Below are 23,650 nucleotides of genomic sequence, written 5' to 3'. Positions count from 1 at the left end.
ACTAATAGAAATACTTAAATGACCAAAATTTCATCTGCTTGAAATAAGTAATAAGAAATAAGAAATAAGTATAAGTATCATCGGCATTTTGAGATTAATAAAATGTTTTTGAAAGTGATAGTTTATACAAAACCGGTACAACTCTAAACGACAAAATAAAATGTTTCATAGAACACACAATATATTATTTTTCATGCTTCTTCTTAAAAATTTGGTAATATCCCCAACATTTTTGCAAAAAATCGGTTATTTATAACAGATTAAAATTTTTGAAGATGCACCAGGAAGCAGTCCACTCCCAGCCATTCCTTCCGCTTGCCATTTAATCGCAGTCCAAATCTCGCGTATTATGTCAGCTGCAGCAACCTTTCTAAAATAAGTAATTCTTTTCGTAATTATATGTAAATGTTGTTTTTGATTTTTCCGCACCGATCGCTGAGCACACTTCATCCATTTCCTCCCCATCTCATAACAAAGTAACCATTCAAAAAACGAAATAAATTCAGCAAACACTCAATAAGTAGACCAGCAATTGTGCGATCGTGAAAGTAAACGCAACGCGCGCATTATAATTATTTGAAAATTATACAAAATACGAACCCTTTTACTGCTTAGAATTAAATTTTGGTGCGTGAAGTGTGGTGTGAGCGCGAAAATGAAGAAGTGGAAATGAGAGGAGATGCGGTCTATCTGATCTAACAGGACCTTACTCCACTTATCAGCTCCAAAACGCTCAATTCAAGAGTATGTGTTGTGGTGGATTGACAAGACGCTGTGGTGTGATGAGTTCTCGTGAGGAAGAAATCTATTTCCGAAAATGAGACTACACTGGTTGGTGCTAATAATCGTCGGTTTTTTGACACGAGGTGAGAAAAAATCGCTCGGTATTATGCTCCAGTTCCCAAGTGATTGTCAAAATTTTATTAAATAACTGTAACACTGTTGCTTTAATTGATGCCAGAAACGAAAAATCGGTTGCGCAGTGTGCCCCGAATGGCGCGAAAATTGCCAATAATGCTAATAATGCACTTGGTTATTGCAACTTTCAACGGCCGATTTTTCCCCCCAATTTATTTGAACATGACCTCGCCCCATTGTACACAATTTCCTCGCAACCTAATCACATTTCCCTCTTTTTGGGGAGCGATCATACAAGCGCGTCCAATTTCAAAGACAATATTTAATGCATTGCTAATTTCAGATGTCTTGGGTATTTGGAACATGTTCGATATCAAATACTGGAGATGCGTCATGAAAAAAACAGATATTTGCCCGGACAAGGATATCAAATTTTATTTATATACCCGGTAAGTGAAATTGCGGGTGAGAAGGATATCAAGACGACAAAAAAGTCACTTTCCACTGATAGTTTACCTGAAGAATGCTCGAAAAATTGTTTTCACATTGCAGTTTCTATTAAATTACGGTGATCAGATCGGATTGCGGTGCAATAAGAACACGCTGAAACGGATTCATTTGACTACGAAATTACCAAATAAAACAAGACAACTTCCAAGTTTAACGGGAAATAAAGAAAATGCTGCGGCTTTTACTGAAAGTACCCCATTAGAAAAATACGAAAAATTCCAATGTAGCTTTTACGTTTCGGTTAATTGTCAGTTTTACTAAAAATAATAGTTGAAAAACTTAATTTCTAAATTAGTCAAATGTTAAGACTACGTCTTGAAATTACCACGTAACTAGACGTTGAAAAAAGATCCAAATTCTGAATTTAAAATTAAAATCCAAAATATTAATTCACGTTAAAATTCCTAATTAAAGAGTAAACAGTCTAGAAGCACATTAACCCGGGGGCTAATTTTTAAATCTGAGGAACATTTAACGTTAATCATATTTTTAACTTCTTCTGTTTCTGTAAATTGATCCTGAATCTTTTTTAATAAAATAAAAATACTTACTTTCTTTAGATAATATTGTAGCTTCGTTTCTTAGAAAAAAATCTGAATATTTTTATTTTTTAATTTCAAACGAAATTTTTTTAAGAATATACAATATTTTCCTGCTAGTTTCCTGTTAATAAGTCAGGACAGATATTGGTTTATCCTGCTTTAAATGTTAATTCGGTTTCTGTAAATTGATCCTAAATCTTTTTTTAATAAAATGAAAATACTTTCTTTAGGTAATATCGTAGCTTCGTTTCTTAGAAAAAAAGCTGAATTTTTGTGTTTATTAACTTCATACGATTTTTTTTAAGAATATACATTATTTTCCTGCTAGTTTCCTGTTAATAAGTCTGTATAAATATTAGTTTATCCTGATTTAAATTTTAACTCGGTTTCTGTAAATCGAACCTGAACCTTATTTTTATAAAATAAAAATACTTACTTTCTTTAGGTATTAATATAGCTTCGTTTCTTAGAAAAAAAGCTGAATTTTTGCGTTTATTAACTTCATACGAATTTTTTTAAAAATATACATTATTTTCCTGCTAGTTTCCTGTTAATAAGTCTGGATAGATATTAGTTTATCCTGATTTAAATTTTAACTCGGTTTCTGTAAATCGAACCTGAACCTTATTTTTATAAAATAAAAATACTTACTTTCTTTAGGTATTAATGTAGCTTCGTTTCTTAGAAAAAAAGCTGAATTTTTGCGTTTATTAACTTCAAACGATTTTTTTTAAGAATATACAATATTTTCCTGCTAGTTTCCTGTTAATAAGTCTGCATATTTATTAGTTTATCCTGATTTAAATTTTAATTCGGTTTCTGTAAATCGATCCTGAATCTTTTTTTAATAAAATAAAAATACTTTCTTTAGATATTATTGTAGCTTCGTTTCTTAGAAAAACAAGCTGAATTTTTGTATTTATTAATTTCATACGAATTTTTTTTTAAGAATATACAATATTTTCCTGCTAGTTTCCTGTTAATAAGTCTGGATAGATATTAGTTTATCCTGATTTAAATTTAAATTCGGTTTCTGTAAATCGATCCTGAATCTTTTTTTAATAAAATAAAAATACTTACTTTCTTTAGATATTATTGTAGTTTCATTTCTTAAAAAAAAAAGCTGAATTTTTGTGTTTATTAACTTCATACGATTTTTTTTTAAGAATATACAATATTTTCCTGCTGGTTTCCTGTTAATAAGTCTGGATAGATATATCACATTATATTTAAAATGTGAAAATATTACTAGTATGACTCGTCCTCGTTAACAAACTTGTTAAACAACTACTAATGTTTTCGTATTTTTATTTTCTTCCGTTCGATATATGAAAAAACATTTTACGATATGAAGATCGAAAACTAAAACAATGACAACTTGCTAATTTAAACTTCATTTTTAATTTCAACTAGGTATTTGATTAAAAAAATTAAGTGTCAATCCAGTCAATACAAATATTTGCATTTGATTCCAAACTATGTATTTATCAATAATATAAGCAGACAAATTCCAACATCAGTGAAGATATTCAGAATGCACAATATAAATTTATAATGGAGATAAAATGCGTGAGATATTCGAAGAAAATATGCTAAAGATTCCAGGATTTCAGTCCGGATAAGTATTGAACTTCTTCAAAACACAAAAAATTAACCGTTACATTGGCCAATTTAAAAAATCTCACGCTGTTTTATGACGAAATGTGAAAGAATCAACCGTATGTATAATTACACATTCAAAAATAAACACAATTAAATTTTTAATAGCAAAGTCAAGAGAAACAAACCAGAAACACTTTGAACTAGTTTCTCAAGTTGAATTTTCTTTCATTTTAGCTCGAGTTACACATATTTCAATTAAAATCTCTCGCGTTTATCTCAGCTTGGAGTAAAAAGGCGCAATTCTGCTCTTAATAGATCAAATTGCTTTTGCAACGCTTTAAGATGTTTGCGTTACACTCTTACATTTTTGCAAAACAAAGCAACCTTGTTTCCTTTTCATTACCTCACTCCGACTCTAGTCAGGGATAAAATTAAAAAACCAGCCTCGCTCACACTACTAACACACTTTTGCGAATTTTGAGCGAAGCGGGCCATCGCCGAATATTGACCCTGACTCTCTTCCAGCGAGTCGGGCACCAGAAGACTGAGAATAGATTTAAGGAACTACCACTCGCTGGAGTACTCCGGGTTCGTCCCCTCGCGGAAAAACGCGATCATCATCCACGGCTTCAACGGGACCGAGAGCAAGACCCCCATGACCATCCTGAGAAACGGTAAGGGGAGGAAGTCAGCGCTTTCTTCCGCAAACCGCATGACGCCACGAATTCGGCGTTTTGTTAATTAATTTAAAATTCGGCAGCGTATTTGTCTCGCAACGATTACAACATCTTCACGGTCGACTGGATGCCGCTCGCGAAGTTTCCCTGCTACCTATCGGCCTTATCAAACATGAAGCTAGTCAGTCAGTGTACGGCTAAATTGTACGCTTTCATAATGGAGAACGGAGGCGATGCCCGCGAAACGACCTGCGTCGGCCACTCTCTGGGGGCGCACATCTGCGGCATGATAAGCAACCATCTGGACGTCAAGCAGCACAAGATCGTCGGTAGGTTGCCACAAAAGTTACTTTTTGCGAGCTGAGTTGGGCTTATCCAGGACTGGATCCGGCGCGGCCGCTCATCAATCGATACGGAGACAAGTACTTCAGACTCACCAAAGACGATGCCCACCAAGTACAAGTCATTCATACCAATGCGGGGGTCCTGGGGGAGGTCAATCAAGTGGGCCATATTGATTTCTGCGTCAACGGGGGGCAGATGCAGCCGGGGTGCAAGGGGCACATTTTACGTAAGTATTTGGAGCAATTAATTTATCAAAGTCCGGGGCATTATCTGTGCGATATTTTTTAAACGCTGACATGACTTATGGCTTCGGTCGGCTTTCTTCGCTGCAGTAAATGCAGTAATAATGACCCAGTTGTTAAAGATAAACGAACGGAGGCAATAATTAATCTGATTTGTGAAATCGGTGAGAATTTTAATTATTGTACTTTAATCGATTTTGATAGTTGCATGTCTACAATTAAAAAAGATACGGGTAATAGCTAAAGCGTGTCCTGGGAATTTCTTCGTAAATTTTTATCAAAATTTTTATATTTAAAATGAGGTAATAATAAGAAATTAAAGCGGCACCCAATCAAAAAATCGTCTGCAGCGAATATTATATCTGGTAAAAATTTCATCAAAATGGCTTATGAGATCTCAAAATCTCCTAAAATACACAAAACGTGAGGCTAACTTGACTTGTGTAATAGCTGTAGGAATTTCAGGCAACAAACCTTCAAGGGACTCGTTTTTTTTCGTAGTCTCCTCCTCGATGCCCAATTAATTAACATTTTAATTATCAATTATACCAACGCAAACTCGAGTTAGAGGGGAATTCGCGTTTTAAATAACCCTTCAAAACAAAGTTTGTTAATTAAAAACTCTGTTTGAAGAGACGACACTGTCAACTTTTTCATGACAAAAAAGCTGTAAGAAGAGGAAAAAATGAAATATCAATCTGACAGGCATGGTTGATATTAGCGAGGAAAATTAATTGTGTAAGAGGTGGCTTTAGCGTGTTGGTGGAAAATTTTTCCTGCTCTTCACACTTTCACGCAATTTTGCCATTTTTCAGCACCTACAATTGGAACGAATTAATTTGCATTATTTAACTGACAACGAATTTTAAACAAGTGAAAAAACACGCTGGAACCTTTGCTTTGAGGGACAATAAAAAGCCAACATGTTTCGGTGTTTTTGTTGGAAAAGTGGAAAACATGGACGAGGATAGGGATGCATAAAATTTGCGAAATCAATAAAAAGAAACGCAGAAAACTCGTCTGAATTCGTGTTATTTATTTCGTTATATCTAAAGTAATCGCCAGTTGTTTCCATTATCACCACTGAGAGAAAAAAACTAAAAAATTCCCATAAATGGAAATTTTTGAAACGAAACGAAAAACAGTGAAACCTGTACTATTATTACTTTCGTCTTCGCAATAATCGATTAATCTGACCGCATTTATGATTGAATGCTACCTTGGTAATCAAACTACTGGTTACTTTCACCGTTTGACTAGCAATGAGGTTTTCAAAACGGGCGGCAAAAATTTTGAACTTTTTCAAACTGTCAGTGTTGCCAAGCCACCGACCCCAACACGCCACTTGTCATCTTGACAGCAAATATTGTGGTTATGTTTGACAATGGCAACACCAATAAAAGACGTGATTTTGAAAGAAAATGCGCCAGTTACGATACTTTTCGACAAACACATCGAATTCCTGCGGGACTACGGCAAAGACGACAACAATTTCGAGTTCGGTATGACGGACTACCTCCGCGTTTCCGGCATGTACTGGGGCTTAACAGCGCTGGAGCTCCTCGACCAGACACATTCCTCGCCTCAGGAAGAGATCGTCACTTATATCAAAAACTGCCAAGACCCGGAAACGGGCGGAATCAGTGCGTGCTTGGGGCACGACCCACATTTGCTCCACACTTTGAGCGGCGTTCAGATTTTAGCAATGTACGACCGATTGGACGCAATTGATGTCGAGGCTGTTGTGAAATACGTCAAGTCGTTGCAACAACCCGACGGAAGTTTTACGGGAGACAAATGGGGCGAAGTTGATACGAGGTTTTCGTTTTGTGCGGTGGCCACCTTGTCTCTGCTCAAGAGACTGGACGCTGTTGACGTCGACAACGCCGTGAAATTTGTCGAGTCTTGTATGAATTTCGACGGAGGGTTCGGCTCGCGGCCGCTGTCGGAGAGCCACGCGGGGTTGATTTACTGTTGTCTGGGGTTTTTGTCAATAACCCACCGTCTTGACTTGGTGAAGAGGGACGTTCTAGCGTGGTGGCTGTGCGAGAGACAGCTACCGTCGGGGGGCCTCAACGGCCGGCCGGAGAAGCTCCCCGACGTTTGCTACTCGTGGTGGGTTTTGTCCTCCTTGACTATTTTGGGGCGACTTCATTGGATAAGTGGCGAGAAATTAAAAAAATTCATTCTGGCGTGTCAAGACACCGAAACTGGGGGCTTCGCAGACCGGCCTGGCGACGTGCCTGACCCTTATCACACTGTTTTCGGCCTTGCGGCCCTATCGCTGCTCGGCCAAGCCGAAATCAAAAACGTCAATCCCACTTACTGTATGCCGCAACACGTTATTGATAGCATGCAACTATCGCCTCAAATATTACGTGATTAAAATTGATAGATCCAACCTTATATGCTAATTTTGATAAGTTTTAGCCCGCACGTGATTTTAATGTATATTGGTTTAATTTTATAATGATAATAAAGCCGATTTCTAAGTGATTTGTGTTTTGTTTGGACTGCGGTCCGCATAATTGATTTTGATGATTTAGGTCGAGCCCGGTGTAGCCATTTTCAAAGTGCCTGCTTTTTCTCCACAACTATACGGAAAACGAACGCGCATTTAGGGCGGCCGTGTGTCACCACCTGCCCCAAGAAGTCCTCAAATTGGGGGTACTTGCCCGGGAAGCCGGTCCCCATGGGAGAAGACACACCGTTTGGGTGGGTATTCAAGTCTTACTCATTATCACTGCTTTCAAATTAAAACTAGAGTCTCAATAACTTTTGATATTGAGTAAATATTACTTCAAACAAAAACAGCTCAATTAGTTTAGTTATTTATTTAGTAAATTTTTAAATCCCCTTAATTTTTTGAAACATTTTTGAATAGTTGGCGCTTTGTTTTCAAATCAAGGTTGATTTTTGAGTTTTGATCCCAGTAGCCCCCAATTTTATACAAATTTAATAAAAAAAATGAAATATGATGATTCCAAGGTAGTGTAAACTCGTTTAAACTACTTTTTTAAACGTGGAAAAAACTATTTATCCGTAGTAAAATAAGCTTTGTCGATGCGTACATAAGCTAGGGATGTTTTATTTTAAGAAACATCTGAATGTATCGAAAAAACATGTCGTTTAAGGTGTTCTGGTAACTTTTTGCTTTTACGGAAAGATAACGTTTTCCCACCCCGTCAAAATGGTTCAAAAAGTAGGTGATGCAGCGTAAGGTGTAATTAATTTTCGTTTTGAACTAATCAATCCTAAAATCGACGTGTTGAGGAAAATATAATTTCCCACAAGAGTAGTATTTGTTTTCAGCACTCCCTCCACTCGTGCTGTATAGATTGTAAATATAGGAAATTGCTTACAATGAATAACTCAAAAAATAAACAAATAAAATTTCCTTTTTTTCGCTGATGGAATAATAACAGATTAAACTAGTGCACTAAAATTTCCAAATGTCATTTCTCGTAAAAAATCATCGTATCTTGACGATGGGACACCATATAATAAACGTCCCTAGACCTTATAGCAAAGCAAAAAAAAACTGTGAAGTAAGGGAAATAAGTATGACATAAAAGTTATGGACACAAAAAAATATTTACTCAATACCAAAAATTATTGAGACTGGCTAGTCTTGAAATGAAAGCACTGTACGATATTTTTTGCAGGATCAAAGGAATGTTTTGCGTGGATACTCACTCAAATTCCGACTGTCCGTTCGAATAATATTTTTTAATCATTTAATATAAAAATACAAAAACAAGGAACTAGAATTATTCATTTTTTTCAACAATATCGTCAAGGCACTCTTTCAGTTTTTTGAACTTCTTTTTAAATTCGATACCACAGCCCTTTGATAGGCGGAAATCCACTAGAATTTTCCCCTGTATTTCGATGACGTTCGTCTTAAACATGAGTTGATTTTTCATAATATCAACAGTTGAAATCGTGACCTGAAACCCCGACTTATTAAAGCCCCAAACGAAACTGCCAAACTTACAGCTCCGTTGCCATCAATCTGCCAATTATAATGAAAAGTATCTAGAACAGAGCACAAAACTTCCAAAGTTTTCTCGTAATTAGTGGTAACATAAAATCTCGTCATTCTCTTAACTAGATTATTAAAGTTATCTTTGGTGAGTGGAGTCTCATTGAATTGAATTTGGGAGCTCAGAAGCATATCGTCGTTATGAGTGGGCTGCGAGAAGCACACAAGTTCGCGGTTTGTCCTGAGATCAGTCACCAGCTGGTCTATAGACGGCGGACGCACGGCTGGAGTCGGCTGAGACAATATCACAATCGGATTGGTGCGATGCACGCGAGTTTCAGTCTCCATCATCGAATTGAAACGCTTAACGGGATTCAAATTGGAATCGTCCACGACATCGGTTTTTTCTAAACAAATAAAACCATCAAACAATGAACGTCTTCTTATTCCAACTCCAATCTCCACGACGCAATGCCAACCGCATTGCTTTGGTAATCTAGCTTTATGACTCAAATAAAATCACAAACGCTAAATTACCAAAGTAACAAAATCGGCCCCCACCTGTAGGAACCAAAAACAAAGAAACTTACGGTCGTCAAAGTTGTACTTCATCCAGGGGTGCTTCAGGATTTCCTGAATCGTCAGTCGCTTGTTTGGCTCAATTGCCAGGATTTTTCGGATCAGACTGAGCGTGGCATTGCCCAGTTTGCTCCAAGGTGTGACTGTGATGTAATTATCGTTCTTATAATTGACGAATTCTTCGCTAAATGTGTCGCTCCAAGGCAATTCTCCGGTCAACATTGCTATTAAAACGATGCCACAGCTCCAAATGTCGGCAGGTTGGGCCCGATAGGGCCTTAGTAGTATTTCAGGGGCGCAGTAAGGCTTCGTGCCACAGCGGCGGTCCAAAAGCCGCTCTTTGCCCTTACACCTGAACAAAGTTGCCATTCCAAAATCACTGATTTTCAACACCCCGTCGTCGTTTATTAGGAGATTTTCGGGTTTGATGTCGCGGTGCACGATCCCTAAGTTGTGCAAGTAGTGTAACCCGTTCAATAGCTGCTTCATGTAAAGTTGGGCCAGGGAGGACGGCATGCCTACGTCAGGCTCAATCATCTGGAAGAGCTCGCCTCTGGAGGCGTACTCCAGGTAGATGTACTCCCTCAGAGGCTCCCTCCGTCGCCCAAAATACTTGATTATGTTCTCGTGGTTCAGCATCTTGTGTATGATCACTTCTTTGTTGATGTTAACCTGCACATCGTCCTTCTTCCCGTAGTTGATTATCTTGCAAGCGACTTTCTCGTTGGTGTGTTTGTTAACAATCAGCTTGACTCTAACAAAGAAACCGATAAGACGTGAACACCTAGCACACATCTGACTCACTCTCCGTAAGCCCCCTCGCCCAGGATGCTCTTGTGCATGAGCCAGTCCTCCGTAAACTCGATCATTTTCTTCCAAACACTAATTAATTATTAACAAACGACTTGAACAAACAAAACCAGTAAAGATAGTGTTAATTGAGTTGTTCAGAAAGCCAAACAATGGCGACTTCGGGCTGTACCTCACAAAAAACAAAAGACATCGAGACAACTTGATCGTGTCATGGAATTTATTGACACCTCAAGATCGGACATGTCAACTGTAATCGATTTCGCGGGTGTGACACTAGCGCCACCGCGCGTCTAACCACAGGGCGCGATCGCGCACGGGCGCCAATTTCGAATTAATTACGTCATTTTCGGCCCAAAAATAACTTAAACAATTCCTGGAAGAGCCCAGATAAATGGCCACACGGTCACGTACTTCCATCGCTCATATTTTGCGCGATTTCCATGCAAACAGTCACTTACTCACGTTTTGCGACCAAAATGGTTACGATTTCCCGGAAAAATGTAGCAAAATCTCGCGTAAACCTCCGTCTAGTTATGTGCCCGTTAGGTTAGTGTAGTAATTGCAGCGAGCTTTATTCCAACTCACCCGATTAAAACCGTGAGTTTGGGTGAGTTTTGCTATAAATTCGTTTGAGGTTAGGTCAGGATGGAGGAGCCCCTCGAGATCGAGGGCTGGAAGCGCATCTCGATCCTCGGTTCCGGGGCCTTTGGGGTGGTCGCCCTGTGGCAGCACGCCGGTTCGGGCGATTACATCGGTATTGTTACGTAACTAACGCATGCCCCGCTTTGAGTCACTTGTTGCAGCTATAAAAAAGTGCAAATTCCGGACTAGCGGTCACCTCAGTGACCGGCAGAAGCAGCGATGGGAGAACGAAGTGCAAATTATGAAAACTCTAAACTGTCCAAATATTGTTTCGTTTAAGCTGTTGCCCCCACATTTGGAGGCTGTTTTGCTCAAGTATAACCCGACAAGACTGCCGCTGTTGTCCATGGAGTATTGTAGGAAGGGAAACCTGAGACATGTACTTAATCAAGCGAAAAACTCATCAGGGTTGGGGGAAAGTGACGTCAGGACTGTCTTAGCTGATGTTACTCAAGCCGTTTCTTACTTACATAAACAGAATATTACGCACAGAGATATCAAACCGGAAAATATTGTTTTGCAACACTGTAACACTAGACCTGGAGACGTTATTTACAAGTTGATTGATTTGGGGTATGCCAAGGAATTGAGCGATTCTGTTGTCAGTTTCGTGGGCACGTTGCATTATCTCGCGCCTGAAATCATGAAAACGGAAAATTATGACTTCAGTGTTGATTATTGGTCGTTGGGGGTCGTTGCCTTTGAAGTCATTTGCGGGGTTTTACCCTTTTTGCCCCTATATACGCCAATGGAAAGGTATTAACTACGGAGGACTATAACTTAGGAGACGAAACGAGATACAAAAACTGAGCCCTAACATTTTCATAAGAAACATAAGAAAAAAATTACTTTGCTGTTATAAAAATACAACCAATTTTCCAAATTCATTGCTCCGAAAACTTAAACGGTAATGGAACTGCGTTCTCCAGCGACTTTAGCGCAACTATCGAGGACGGAAACGTTTTATTTGTACGTCGTTTCGTATCCTAACGTATTGACGCTGATTCTGAAACTAAGGTGACAACACTGATTGTTCGCCATCTTAATTTCAAAATCACGGCCCACTCTGATCAGCGAATTTCGTCTCCAGATTCTCATTTATTGAACGAAAAAAACCGGAACACATTTGCATCTACCAGTTACATTCAGGCAGCGTTATGTATTCGTCCGAATTGTTGAAAGAAAACCACATTTCCACGTGCCTTAAACAAAACATCGAAAGTTGGCTCAGACACGTCCTACAGTTCGACCCAACGCAACGTCGGGCCAATTTCCCTGACAACTCCAACGTCTTCGACTGTTTGCTCAATATTTTAGATAAGAAAATCGTCACCGTATTCTCGGTCCACACGTTAGAGTTCTATTCTTACGAAATCAACGAAAGTATTTTAATAAGCACCCTGAAAGATTGGATAGCGCGTGATACAAAAGTGCAAAAGAGTGATCAAATTCTACTGAGTAGCTTAGGTTTTTTTGACATTAAAGACGACAAGTACGTCGTGGATATTCTCGCAAAGGTGAGGCTGGTCACCACAAGTGGCGCCCTCTAGCGGTATTTTTAGGACGATCTGGAGCTGTTTGTGTTCAAGAAAGGCGCTTTCATCAACAGGGAAACCTTCAAGTTACCGAAATGCGTCTCCATTCTCTTCGAGAATTGCATAACGGCGTACAAGTGGCGCGACTTGCGGCTCATTTACACCAAAGCTTTGTTTTTTCTGACTCAGGAAAGCAAAATGTTGGCTTCGCTCGTCACAGCGTTCAAGTTGTGTGTCCAATTTGTAAATTTCGTTAATGTTAAACTGAAAGACAGTATGTTTCAAATCAACAAAACTTTAACGAATCTTCTTGTACGAGTTGATTGCTACTACAATATTAATAATAGTGACAAAAAGTTGGATATGGAGTGTGCCGAAGTGTTCAGACAACTGCTACTGCAGTTTTTGCAACTGATGGCAGATCTGGAGAGAAGTATCCACAACCACAACAATTTGATTAAAAAAGTTGATATTTTGTGCAAGAGGCAAGTCTTGTTGAACAAAGTGCTTGCAAATGTTACTCCGGTACTTAAAGGTTGTGATTTAAGCAATGAGTGAGTGTTTTACTTTGATATTTTTAAGCTTTATAATTTTGGAAAATTGTAGAATTGCTAGCGCTACAGACTTGATTGTTAAAGGCGGTAGTAATGACCAGGTTGTGACCCCCAGAGACATGGTCAAAATTGTCTCAAGTGCCCTTAAAGAGAAGGATAAGTTGTTGAATAACAACAATTTCCAGAGTTATTCAAAGTGAGTAAATAATGGAAATTCTGGTGAAATAATCGAAAATTTAGGGCCATGCTGGTTGCCATCAAAGACGTCGAAACGTTGCAGTTGTGGATGGATAAGTTTCACAAACAATTGAAAGATTTACATAAAGCAATAGACGACAATCAGAAAAAACAGCACCAGACTTTGATTTCTTCACTCAAGCCGAGAAGTGCGTTTTAATTGGTTGCCTACAATTTATTGGATGCTCTTTAATTATTTTTTTCAGAAAAAAAACATGTGAGTGACGGTTATTCAAATTGTATAGTTCATTGGGACGCTGATACTCTTATAAACGAAAACCAGGAATTACGTTGCCAGTAAGTTGTCCCGTATGTCATTTTGTAAGAAAATTTTTTTCGCTGATTTCAGCTTTGAAGAGATGTTGGGACAAATGTCTGTTGAACAAAAATTATTTCGTGATGAGGTTGAGCAATTGTTTATATAGTGTTAAATCTTTACCATTTGTATTGTCTATTTTTTATTAAATGCTTTATGTACTGTTATTACCAAAATAAAAATCTACACATTGGTAAAATGGTTTTTTTTTACTTTTTTTAACCTTTGATGAGCGAACGGAATAATCCAAAAAGAACTACGTTTCCGTATTCATGACAGTCATTTCATTACTGAATACTCATTTTGAAATCGTATAGTTGAAAAATAGTAATGTTGGTTGCATATTACGAGTACTACATAGTATTTTTAAATAATACTATGTTCGCAGAGGTTTTTAAAACTGCGCGGTTCTGATCTAGATACCAGATGAAATTTTCTCGGGAACAGTAATAATTAAAACAAAAGAATAATAATGTTTAATGTAATACCAAATTTATAAGAATATACCACAGTATAACAAAATATCCCTATATTGCAATTTTCCAGTATGGCCATTAGCTGCTTTGGAAATAAAGTTTTTTAAGTAAAAAAAAAATTTTGTAAATTGTTAATTTTGAACAACAATTCTGGAACACATCAGTTTTTATTTTTAAAAGTGGATTGAGATATGTGTTTACACCTCATGTGATCTTTTGATTAAAAAAAACAATTTTTAATTCCTCTTGATTTTTCTTTGATATAAAAAATTTCGTCAAAATTATCAAGAATGAGTAAGGCAAAAAATCTCAAAAATTTTTATTATTATTATTATTATTATTATTATTATTATTATTATTTTATTTGTTAAAGCGAAAAGAGAAATTAGACCAAAAATAATATATTTTTCTAACTTTTTAGCTCGTTGATGAGACAAAAAGCTAATTATTTTCAGAATGAATTGCAATAAATTTCTTTTATAATATTATAAAAAAAAACGATTGAAATCGGTGAAAATAATCTCGTGTTAAGAAGGCATTTAAGACAATTCAATAAAGATAATTTGCCAAATATTTTTGTTTCGTTTAAATTACATGAATTTAATTGGGTGGAGCCAGTCTGAAAGCCAATCTGAGTCATGCCCTCTCAATGCGTTCAACCAATAAAAAGGTAAAGATAATGCATAGACAAAAAATTTCAAAGCGAATGTATTGGTCGATCATCGCAAGTTGATTTCAAGATGGTTTCGAGGACTAGACTGTTGATATCTATTTCATGCAATAAAAGTATTTTGGATTAATTTGCATTAATTGTTTGTCTAAATAAAACGGAAAACAAGCGATTTGTTTTTTTCCTTTATAAACACGCATTGGAGATAAAAAGCCAATTGTGTTCATTTTTGAACCTGAAATTCATTTATTTTTCAAGATCTTGTCAAAACACGCCTCAAAATTACAAGAATAAAATCTCGTTGGTTTTTGAACAAAACTTATCTAAATAAACCAAACCAATTTCGTCAAAACTTAAAAATCACATTTTTCATTTTTTACGGTTTATTAGAAATTAGAACGTTTTTAAAAAAGAAACGTAATATTTCGCAAAAATTATCAAAATAAACAAGATGAAATAAGAATCCGTCTTTTGCTGTGTTTAAGTTTCTTGTACGGCAAAATGATAATTAAATAAATTTGCAAACAACATATTTATTTTTTTGGCCTTCTCTGAAAGTGTCGACACGTTCCCTGAATTTGCAATTTATCCCAAAATTGTTCCAAAAAATCCTCAATTATTTCAAAGGATAATAAACGAAATGTTAAAATCTCCTCTCCTGATGCGAATAAAAAATTCTTTATATATTGTACCGAGGTACTTCTAATGTTCCCAGACTGATTTATCTGCAAACTAGGAAAGTCAATGAAATGACGTCCATACCCATTTTTATGAAATAAAAAACGAATTTTTTAAGCAGAATTACAAACAGAATACAATCTAGTTTGTTTCCAAAACTGTCATTTTTCAAAAACACAATTTTTCAACGATGTTAAACTACTCCGAAAGCAACGACTTTCGGTCACAAGTCGTTGAAGACCAGTGGTATCACAAGGAGAATGTGGATTTGCCCCTCTTGAACGACCTGGTCAACGACTCGAGCGATCTAGGCCCTGAAAGCGTGCTCAAAGACTGCAAGTACAACCCCTTACTAAACCCTTTCGTGGGTAACTTGCCAGGAATTGAACCGTTGAACTAAACCAATTTACCAGGACATGGAATGGGTCTTCGGCTTCGACATCAGCATCCCAGTCCTTAGCTTGACTGCGGGCGACCGCCGCGAAATATTTTACTCAGCGACGAATGTCGGAATTGTGTACAATTATTGCACAAAAACGATGGTCCATCTCAGAGGACACGTCAGTTTTTTAGTCCAAAATTAGCAAAAATTATCACAGTTTCGTAGCAAAGCAAAATCGTGAGCGTTTCAGTGGACCGCAGTTGTCGCTGGCTGGCCACCGCTGACAACGGAAAAGACAACATTATCATGGTGTGGGACACTCTAAATCGGTGCGAAAACAATAATTTGGTAATTGGTCACGAATAAAATTTCAGCTCGGTCGTTTGGACGATTTTCAACCATCCGGCCGAAGGCCACGACTTGATCCTCATCGGGCTAAGTCCAAGCGCCCGATTGTTAATAACAATCACCAACGAACACGAAAACACGATTAATTTTTGGCTGTGGACCTACGGCAGAGATAAACCGGATGGTACAACGAATCCGAAACTTTCACTCTAATCAATGAAATTGTACAGAAACGTACACAGACGACCGCAGTTTAGGCGCAGCCAAAGCCATCGAGTTCCATCCAGACCTGGAAGAGCACTTCATGATTGTCTTTGAAAAGGGCGTAATTTTCTTCCAGTGGGACTTCGAACAGGACAAGTTGGTCAAAAACGTGAGCCCCAAAAGCCCCCTTAGCACCAGAATAGGGTATTATACCGATGCAACCTACGTTAATTGTTGCCACGAATGTTTCGTGAGCACCTCCAAAGGCTGCATCCTGGTTTTTGGGAACACGATTTTTGCCAAAAACTACGCCGGACAGGAGGATCTTGACAACGACAAAATTTTCGTCAAGACTATCAAGATTGAGAAAAGCGCCTTGAACTGTCTGACTTCGGTCGATGAGTATTGGAAATTTGTGTTACAGTTTGAGGTTTCATTCATTTTTTTTAGAATGATAGTGACGGGAGATTCAAACGGAACAATCATGTTTTTCGACAAACGGATCAAACTCCTCTATTGGTACTCCCGCAGTATTGAAAAGTCGATCCGATCGATGAGTTTCGTGCAAAACCCGCGCCGAAAATACATTTTTGACGAGTCCCAAATCCGCGATTTGGAAGAGAGAAGTTTCGAGGGAATCCCCGATTGCATCCAAGACCGCTCGCACGAATACGAAATTTTGATGAAACAGAAAGTGCCAAAAGACGCGACGCTCAACAACCGGCCCTTTATCACTCGAGACTTTTTCATCTGTATTGGCATTTTCCCCGTTTTTGCGAAAATTCCCGATTTTTTTTAGCCACCGTGGACGGCCAAATCCACATGATGAATTACTCCAGGCAGGAGTTTATTTCGTTGTTCCCCACTGGCGAGAGCAGCGTTGCAGCAATTGACGTGCATGACGAAAAGTAGCACAAATCTATCCACCTCACTCGCTGATAACGATTTTTAAGGCCTTTTGTCATAGTTGCGTACACCAAAGGTCACCTCATTATATTCAATTACGAAACGCACGAAGAAGTCGTTTCGTCAAACCTGCCAGAGACCGAACCCGAAACCACTATAACGAGCATCAAATATTCGCCGCAAAGTCAGTTTATTTTTTGCGAACTTTTGTTCAATTTTCCTTTGGTAGGTTTGCACTTGGCTTGTGGGCGCTCAAATGGTGAACTGTGGTTGCTACAACCGGCCACTCTAGGCCAAATTTACGTGGAACCTTTCAGATTCAGTAACGACAAAGTTATGAAAATTGCATTCTCGCAAAATTCGCTACAAATGGCTTATTATGTTAACTGGTACAGTAATGTGTACAAAAACTGACTGAGTGTTTCCAGGACTCGAATAATACAATTTTCGGCTTTTACTACGACTGTGAAAGCGAAGACTGGATTTTTAAAGGAAAAGTCCGGTCTCACTACAAAGACGTTTGCAATATTTTGTTCCTGGACGAAGAACCGTTCGGCCTTTACACCATAGGGAAGGACCGGCATCTGATCAGATACACGAACATTGCAGCCGAGTATTTGATTTATTTAGGCCAAGGGCCGACTTTTCTTAGGTCCTTTAATTATTTTGAAATTCAATTAAAAATAAGACAAGCGACCTAAGTTTTCGCGGCCCCTGGACGCCCCAAAAATAAATTTCTCTTTCAAGTGAAGAGGAGCTGGACATTTCCACCCGCGACCGAATCGAGCAAAAGGACACTCCGATTTACTTCACTCCTTATATCCGGAAAAAGTTCAGCAAATGTGGCTATTTTTTGATAGCCGATGATAAGGTGTGGTTTTGCCCAAATGCGTGTGCTTCAATTGTCACTTTCAGCACAAATATAAGACAGTCAATGCCAAAACAATGATGTGCACCGCTGTGTACTTGGGACCGGCCTATGGCTGTTTCAAAGACAGTCCGGTTTGCAAAATGGAATTTCTCCCAAAGTCGAATCGGAAGTATTTGATTTTCATGACGAAGAAACAAATTGGAATTCAGTTAATGTCGATCGATGGCAATCCGTTTAAGTTTGTTGGAAGTCTGGGGCATCCTGACGAAGTGATAATTCGGCCTAATTTTCTCATTAATATTGATTAAAAATTAGTTGCTAGACTTCCAAATGTGTAAAGACGGGAAATATGTCTTCACGATTGGCAAAAACGACAGAAGTGTGTTTATGTGGAGGGTCAAAACGGCGTAAGCAATCATCCCCCAAAATTATTTTTTTAAATTATGATAAAATGCAAGGCCCGGGTGCAGTTTACATTTTGTAGCCCCCTTAAAAATACTCTTGATACTTGATAACTTACGAATTTACAACTGTACTAGATTTTTTTCACAATTGCGCGTACTCAGAATTGTTGAATTGGATTGAAAATGTTATTTTTGCCATTTTAGAATACAATAAAAAAACTGAAACACTATTTCTCTGCTTGGAAATCAGGGATGTAATTATTTCGGCAAAATTATTAAAAAATACGTAAAAAATCGCGCCAAACTGTGACGCAAAAATCGTGTTTTATATTTATTTTTTTGTGCGCTCAAACGAGATTTTGTTAAATGTTACGATGTTTTGACGAAATTTTGCTAAATCTGCCCGGATAATATTTTTTTAATTGAAAATCATGTGATTCTACCAGTTTTGCGTTGTGCTAAATAGGGTTTATAGAACATTTAATCGCAATTAAATTTTACAAAATAAAACTAGTCATTTTTTCGTCCTTAGACAAAACAATTTTTATAATAAATATTGATTAATTTAAAATATTAACACCAATATTATTTTAACATCATTTAAAAATATTAGTTTATTATTATTTCTAGTGGTATACTCTAAAGTTTGCTCTAACGCAATGTTTCCAAACCGGTGTATAGAGAGAATAAAAATAGTTATTTATTTAATGAGTTTGAGTGTAAATCGGACGCTTTATTTCACGAGTGGATTTTTAAACCACTCGTTTTCACTCGTGGTTTATCATCCACGAGGCGAAATAAATGAACCGATTTACACAAAAACGAGTTGAATACAACATTTTATTCTTCGAAATAGACTCAGTAAGGCTTAAAATTGCTTTAAATTTATTAAAAATAATTTGACGTTTCGTACTGAGAAATGCCAAACAGTTGTCAAAACTTCCTTACACAGGAGAAAAACCGTAAATTTTGACAGTGTCGAAGAATAAAAGCATATAAATGGCGAAATTTTAAGTTGCTAAGGTAAAAAAAATTATATAAACTTAACTGACAAAATTGGTAGCAACTCATAGTCTCCGAGAGCCACAAATTGTGTTTGTTTAAATTTTTGTCCCTAAAAATTCCTTTCAAAAACTAGTTATGTTTTCATGTTGAAGATCATGGCCTCCTTGATGTATGGAGACAACTTCGTTGTTCAGGCCTGGCGCATCGATAAGCTTCAGCGGTTTTTTCGAAACCGTAGATGGCGCCCTATTTAGCGCACTGACGTTTATGTGACAAATAGCATTTGTGAGGTTAAATCCGAAAAAAAATTGAATTTAACAAGTACAATCAGCATAAGAGAAGGTGAAAAAGAGCCCACAATGTAATTGATAATTTCTAAATACAAAAACTCAAAAAAATTTATAAAGTAGTAGATTTTTTTCGGGAGTTTGGTGATCCACGAGCGGTGCTTGAGAGTGAGCAGAGGTCCAGACAGGGACTTTGGAACGGACGATTCAGAGACACTCTAGCAGAAGAACGCTGGATCGAGCTTTTTTAAACCATTTCATTTGAAAAAAACGACTTTCTTTGTACATTTTACTAAAACTAAATTAACAATAGCAGGTTTTGAAAATACGTGTGTGCAAAATAGTTTCATTTGCCTAAACAATGTATTGCAAATATCTGCTGGTTAAAAGGTTGCAAATACCTTTCAGAAAACTTAAGCCATGTCTTAAAAATCACAGATTTGTAACGCATTCAACCTTAACCATTGGTAAAACCATAGAGTATGCATAATAAATGGAAGGTTCTTTGAAACATCGTTTTCTCTGCATCTGTGTCTGCGTACTAGTGCCGTAGGTTATGCTTAAAATACTTATAAACGATGAACAATCAATTCACCTTGAAATAATTTGTATATCTTCTGAAGCTGAAAATAAAAAATCCTAATGATCGTAAAATGATTTCCTGCAAAAGTTACACTATCCAAACGTTCATTCAAGGCATAACTTTAGAATTATCCTCACATTTTCAACGTATTTCACGAATGCACACTTACATCTTTCAAATTTATTAGTCTTTAACCTCAAAGATGGTATTTGTCAAATAAACGTCAGTCCGCTAAATGCAGCGCCAGTGGAGAATCAGCCGAACTTAACGATGCGCCAGGCCTGAACAACGAAGTTGTCTCCATACATCAAGGAGGCCATGTTGAAGATTAATGAAAATTTAGACTTTTCTGAACTCTTGACAGCTGTTTGTTAACGATTTATTATAAATTACCACTTTGTGTCTATAAAAACGAAACCCATTGCTTTTTGTTTATTAATAACAAACATAATATTGTAATATTATGGACAAAAATAAGTTTTTCGTACAAAATTTTTTTAATAAAAAAGGACGCTTCTAAAAGTTATTCGTCGAAGGTTACAATAATTAGATATTATAAAGGTTGGCTATCACTTTTCTGTAATTTATTTAAACTAAAAGGGCTTGAAGCTGAAGCATGTTATAGTTTTTTTAAATTTGATTCAAAATGTGCAACCAAGAAAATAAATGATCTACCAAATTTTATTGTTTTCAAACAGTTCGCCAATTTCTGTTGGATTTTAGAAGGGGTTTGCAAGGTAAAAAAGGTTGAGAACCATTGTCCTAAAGCAAAGGGTGTTTAAATGAAAAATGATGTTTTGTTTAAAAAAATATACGTAAAAAATTGTTTCCAGTCCAACATTTACATATTTTTTTTTTATTTCATAATAATAATTAGATTAGACGACGTTTTTATAACTCAAATAGTAGTTTTATGGTGATTGTCGAAATTTTACAATAGGATGTCTATAGACTGATATTTTCTTGTTTACCTTAATAAAATTAATCCAGAACAGATAAATTTATTGCAATTATTACAAAACGTTTAAAATTGCCGCTTGTTTTTATTCTCTGAGGCCAGCAAAATTTTTATGCATTTATTTGCATAAAACAACATATAAGCATCTTGTGTTTTAGTAGACATAACAAGTGATAACTGGCAAAGTATTAATTAATAATTATTATAAAGAAAAATCCTGAAAAAAAAATTAGGTAGGTATTATTTTATTAGTGAATAGCAAAGTCTGTGTGACCATTAATGATTTTAAAATACCTTTAGTAGATTCAGCCTTTATTAGCATATTTTTCATTCAAAAACGCAATTATTTAACTATTCAGCAAAATTTCATTTAATTTATCCAAAAAATCAACAAATTGTATAGAAAATGTTATTTTTGCCATTTTGGGGCGCAAAAAATCACCAAATTGAGTCGAAATCGTTATTTGTTATGCTTTTTACAAGCAATCTTGCACATTTTTACCGAAAAATTATTGAATTAGATTAAAAATTGTGTAATTTTTGACTTTTTCGAGCGCCTAAATACGTATTTGAAACTCGGAAAAAATAATTAATTAATCACAGGAGTGTTGAAACGATGCACATTTTGGGGGGCGTGGAGCTACAGCCGTACTATTGCCTCATCGAGGGCGGAAGGGCCGGTTTCCTGTACCAGGAAATGCGCGATTTGTTCTACTACATGCAAATCCTGCAGCAGGGAGAGCAAATTTGTGCGCCCCGGGTGGTCAGCAACTGCATAAACCTGGGGGAATTACCCGACTTGATGCGGGCTTGTGGGTACTACCCCTCGGAATATGAGGTACAAACAGCCCTCGTTTTGCCCCAAATTGCATATTGTTGTTATCAGATTGAAAATCTCCTAACCGACATGCGTTACAAAGAATACGACGAGAACGGCATGCTGAAGGACAAAGTCACGTTTTGCGAGTTTGTCAAACTTTTTATTAATCATAAACCCGCTTACGGTTACACAATCGAGAGTCTTGAGGAGTCTTTTGAGACGATCACGACGTTTTCGGACGAATATGGGGCCTCAGACATGTCGAGGGAGGACTTTATTGAAGCTATAACAACGACAGGGGAGCAAGTCAGCAACGAGCAGATTTTTAGATGCTTGATTACTCTTTTACACGAGACTGAAACGCCTGATCAGTTCGGTGAGAGGGACTTTAGCTTTATGCCCGATGTAAGTATTTGCGATTAAACGAGTCGCAAAAATTCTAGTGGAATTATTACATACGCTTTCTAATTGGGTACATGTAACAAATGGCATTTAGTCATAATTGTTTTTTATTGCCGGGCAAATAGTCTTATCGTAGTTTGATTTTTCTAACACAACCGGCGGTGAAAGCGCAGGAAATATTCCGTCGTTTGCAAAACTCTTGCCAGTTATTTCAGTCGAAAATATTGTACTTAGAAAAAATTAGCACCTATCACGCAAACTAAAAATTAGAACTTTATGGAATTTTAAAATAATTTTGTAGACCATCGACTTTGACTACTTGACTGAAGATATTTTGGGCATCGACATGGACCAGATTGAACGACTTGAAAAAGATGACGATAATGACGATGATGACCGAGGAGGCTACTACGACTTCTTCTATCGCTCATGAATTGTTATTAAAAACATTTAAATAAAAATTTACGTGCTTGTATTTTCAGAGTTAGCATTTTTTGTAAACCCGGAAATCATTTTTTGTATTTTTGTAACATAATGATGATGATCGAGAGCTTTCTCTGTTTCTGCGGTTCACGCATTGTTTTTTATTTCTTTTTAAATAAAAATTTACGTGTTCAAATACGTTTTTCTTTGTTCTCTTCCGATTTCTATTTGTGAGAAAAACCAGGTGTGTTAGTAGGTTCAGCATGTCTGTTATTTCCCGTCCATTTTTTAAGAATCGCTAAACGCAGTGGACTAAATACTCATATGTTAATATTGCTAATAGGTTCTTAACAACTTGACTTTTTGTGGGATTTTTTTATTTAAACCTTTAACTATCAAACGTTAGCTCATCTCATCACAAACAGATTTAATTATTCAATTCCTCCACAGCTGCACTTCATATACAGGGAGGTCGGTTAAATTAGGGCAAAGTTACGCATTTTTAAGCTGAACAATTATCTGAAAGAAAATTTGATGTCATTTTTAATTTTTAAATTATTGAAGAAAATAAAAAAAAATATTTTTGTTTTTATTTTTTTTAGCGAAAACCAAAAAAACTAGACGTTTTTAAGAAGGACAATTTTCAGGAATTTTTTTGCAAGTAATCTAAATCTGTCATCGCCTTTTTCAAGGCGTTCTTGGTGTTAGAGTTACAACACTCAACTTTAGTTTTTCTTATGGACGCCATATTTAATACTTGTATTTTTGAAAAGTCTTTTTGTTCTTGATTACAACG

The 23,650-nt window shown here is 36.7% G+C and overlaps 5 protein-coding genes, 1 long non-coding RNA gene and 1 other non-coding gene across 9 annotated transcripts; 4 read left to right on the top strand and 3 right to left on the bottom strand.

Annotated features, from left to right (window-relative positions):
• The first annotated feature begins 529 nt into the window (after positions 1-529).
• LOC658174 (uncharacterized protein) lies at positions 530-9,197 on the top strand. Its single transcript, XM_008202189.3, has 7 exons — positions 530-866; positions 1,202-1,307; positions 4,038-4,186; positions 4,273-4,518; positions 4,569-4,760; positions 7,323-7,491; positions 8,442-9,197. The coding sequence occupies exons 1-7, from the start codon at positions 818-820 to the stop codon at positions 8,497-8,499; spliced, it is 969 nt and encodes a 322-aa protein (XP_008200411.1). The 5' UTR covers positions 530-817; the 3' UTR covers positions 8,500-9,197.
• RabGGTb (Rab geranylgeranyltransferase subunit beta) lies at positions 6,103-7,272 on the top strand. The gene has a single exon (XM_964657.4). The coding sequence runs from the start codon at positions 6,161-6,163 to the stop codon at positions 7,160-7,162; it is 1,002 nt and encodes a 333-aa protein (XP_969750.1). The 5' UTR covers positions 6,103-6,160; the 3' UTR covers positions 7,163-7,272.
• On the bottom strand, positions 8,485-10,401 carry grp (grapes). The gene is made up of 4 exons (XM_064354659.1): positions 10,145-10,401; positions 9,352-10,094; positions 8,774-9,168; positions 8,485-8,726 (listed from the first exon to the last, which is right to left on the bottom strand). Exons 1-4 carry the CDS (start codon positions 10,207-10,209, stop codon positions 8,547-8,549), a joined length of 1,383 nt encoding a protein of 460 aa, XP_064210729.1. The 5' UTR covers positions 10,210-10,401; the 3' UTR covers positions 8,485-8,546.
• On the bottom strand, positions 9,192-9,360 carry Mir9b (microRNA mir-9b). The gene is given in 1 exon segment (NR_036315.2): positions 9,192-9,360. It is a non-coding gene; the product is annotated as a microRNA mir-9b (primary transcript).
• A 122-nt stretch (positions 10,402-10,523) lies between the features above and the next one.
• On the top strand, positions 10,524-13,636 carry LOC658393 (inhibitor of nuclear factor kappa-B kinase subunit beta). Of its 2 annotated transcripts, none has more exons than XM_008202191.3 (8): positions 10,524-10,907; positions 10,957-11,551; positions 11,886-12,312; positions 12,358-12,884; positions 12,937-13,080; positions 13,125-13,270; positions 13,328-13,418; positions 13,479-13,636. In XM_008202191.3, exons 1-8 carry the CDS (start codon positions 10,799-10,801, stop codon positions 13,501-13,503), a joined length of 2,064 nt encoding a protein of 687 aa, XP_008200413.1. In that variant the 5' UTR covers positions 10,524-10,798; the 3' UTR covers positions 13,504-13,636. The 2 variants fall into 2 exon arrangements, with proteins under 2 accessions (XP_008200413.1, XP_008200412.1); XM_008202190.3 differs by having other exon boundaries at positions 10,526-10,907; positions 13,471-13,636.
• Positions 13,637-15,391: 1,755 nt separating this feature from the next.
• LOC656288 (cilia- and flagella-associated protein 251) lies at positions 15,392-22,912 on the top strand. Its single transcript, XM_015983065.2, has 16 exons — positions 15,392-15,625; positions 15,675-15,821; positions 15,869-15,972; positions 16,018-16,175; positions 16,222-16,597; positions 16,646-16,947; positions 16,995-17,103; positions 17,149-17,285; positions 17,331-17,482; positions 17,530-17,714; positions 17,849-17,972; positions 18,017-18,241; positions 18,288-18,379; positions 21,813-22,047; positions 22,096-22,434; positions 22,733-22,912. Exons 1-16 carry the CDS (start codon positions 15,452-15,454, stop codon positions 22,862-22,864), a joined length of 2,991 nt encoding a protein of 996 aa, XP_015838551.1. The 5' UTR covers positions 15,392-15,451; the 3' UTR covers positions 22,865-22,912.
• On the bottom strand, positions 19,725-20,578 carry LOC107397613 (uncharacterized). 2 transcript variants are annotated; one of them, XR_001574690.2, is made up of 2 exons: positions 20,343-20,578; positions 19,725-20,291 (listed from the first exon to the last, which is right to left on the bottom strand). It is a non-coding gene; the product is annotated as an uncharacterized LOC107397613 (long non-coding RNA). The 2 variants fall into 2 exon arrangements; XR_010333088.1 differs by having other exon boundaries at positions 20,389-20,578.
• Positions 22,913-23,650: the final 738 nt, after the last annotated feature.

Source organism: Tribolium castaneum, chromosome 2 (genome assembly GCF_031307605.1).
Source record: "Tribolium castaneum strain GA2 chromosome 2, icTriCast1.1, whole genome shotgun sequence".
NCBI lineage: Eukaryota > Metazoa > Arthropoda > Insecta > Coleoptera > Tenebrionidae > Tribolium > Tribolium castaneum.
The sequence above is the reverse complement of the archived record's forward strand: the minus strand, read 5'-3'. Positions and strand labels throughout refer to the sequence as shown.

Excerpts from the sequence above, each read along its gene's own strand:
- RabGGTb (XM_964657.4), top strand. The coding sequence starts at position 6,161 with ATGGCAACACCAATAAAAGACGTGATTTTGAAAGAAAATGCGCCAGTT.
- LOC658393 (XM_008202190.3), top strand. The coding sequence starts at position 10,799 with ATGGAGGAGCCCCTCGAGATCGAGGGCTGGAAGCGCATCTCGATCCTC. Across the intron at positions 10,908-10,956 it reads CGGTTCGGGCGATTACATCG|CTATAAAAAAGTGCAAATTC; the intron begins GTATTGTTACGT and ends CACTTGTTGCAG. Across the intron at positions 12,885-12,936 it reads GGTTGTGATTTAAGCAATGA|AATTGCTAGCGCTACAGACT; the intron begins GTGAGTGTTTTA and ends GGAAAATTGTAG.
- LOC658174 (XM_008202189.3), top strand. The coding sequence starts at position 818 with ATGAGACTACACTGGTTGGTGCTAATAATCGTCGGTTTTTTGACACGA. Across the intron at positions 4,187-4,272 it reads CATGACCATCCTGAGAAACG|CGTATTTGTCTCGCAACGAT; the intron begins GTAAGGGGAGGA and ends AAAATTCGGCAG. Across the intron at positions 7,492-8,441 it reads GGAGAAGACACACCGTTTGG|GATCAAAGGAATGTTTTGCG; the intron begins GTGGGTATTCAA and ends TATTTTTTGCAG.
- LOC656288 (XM_015983065.2), top strand. The coding sequence starts at position 15,452 with ATGTTAAACTACTCCGAAAGCAACGACTTTCGGTCACAAGTCGTTGAA. Across the intron at positions 16,598-16,645 it reads TGTCTGACTTCGGTCGATGA|AATGATAGTGACGGGAGATT; the intron begins GTATTGGAAATT and ends CATTTTTTTTAG. Across the intron at positions 17,286-17,330 it reads CATCAAATATTCGCCGCAAA|GTTTGCACTTGGCTTGTGGG; the intron begins GTCAGTTTATTT and ends TTCCTTTGGTAG.
- grp (XM_064354659.1), bottom strand. The coding sequence starts at position 10,209 with ATGATCGAGTTTACGGAGGACTGGCTCATGCACAAGAGCATCCTGGGC. Across the intron at positions 9,169-9,351 it reads GAAGTACAACTTTGACGACC|AAAAAACCGATGTCGTGGAC; the intron begins GTAAGTTTCTTT and ends TTATTTGTTTAG. Across the intron at positions 8,727-8,773 it reads AGATTGATGGCAACGGAGCT|GTCACGATTTCAACTGTTGA; the intron begins GTAAGTTTGGCA and ends TCGGGGTTTCAG.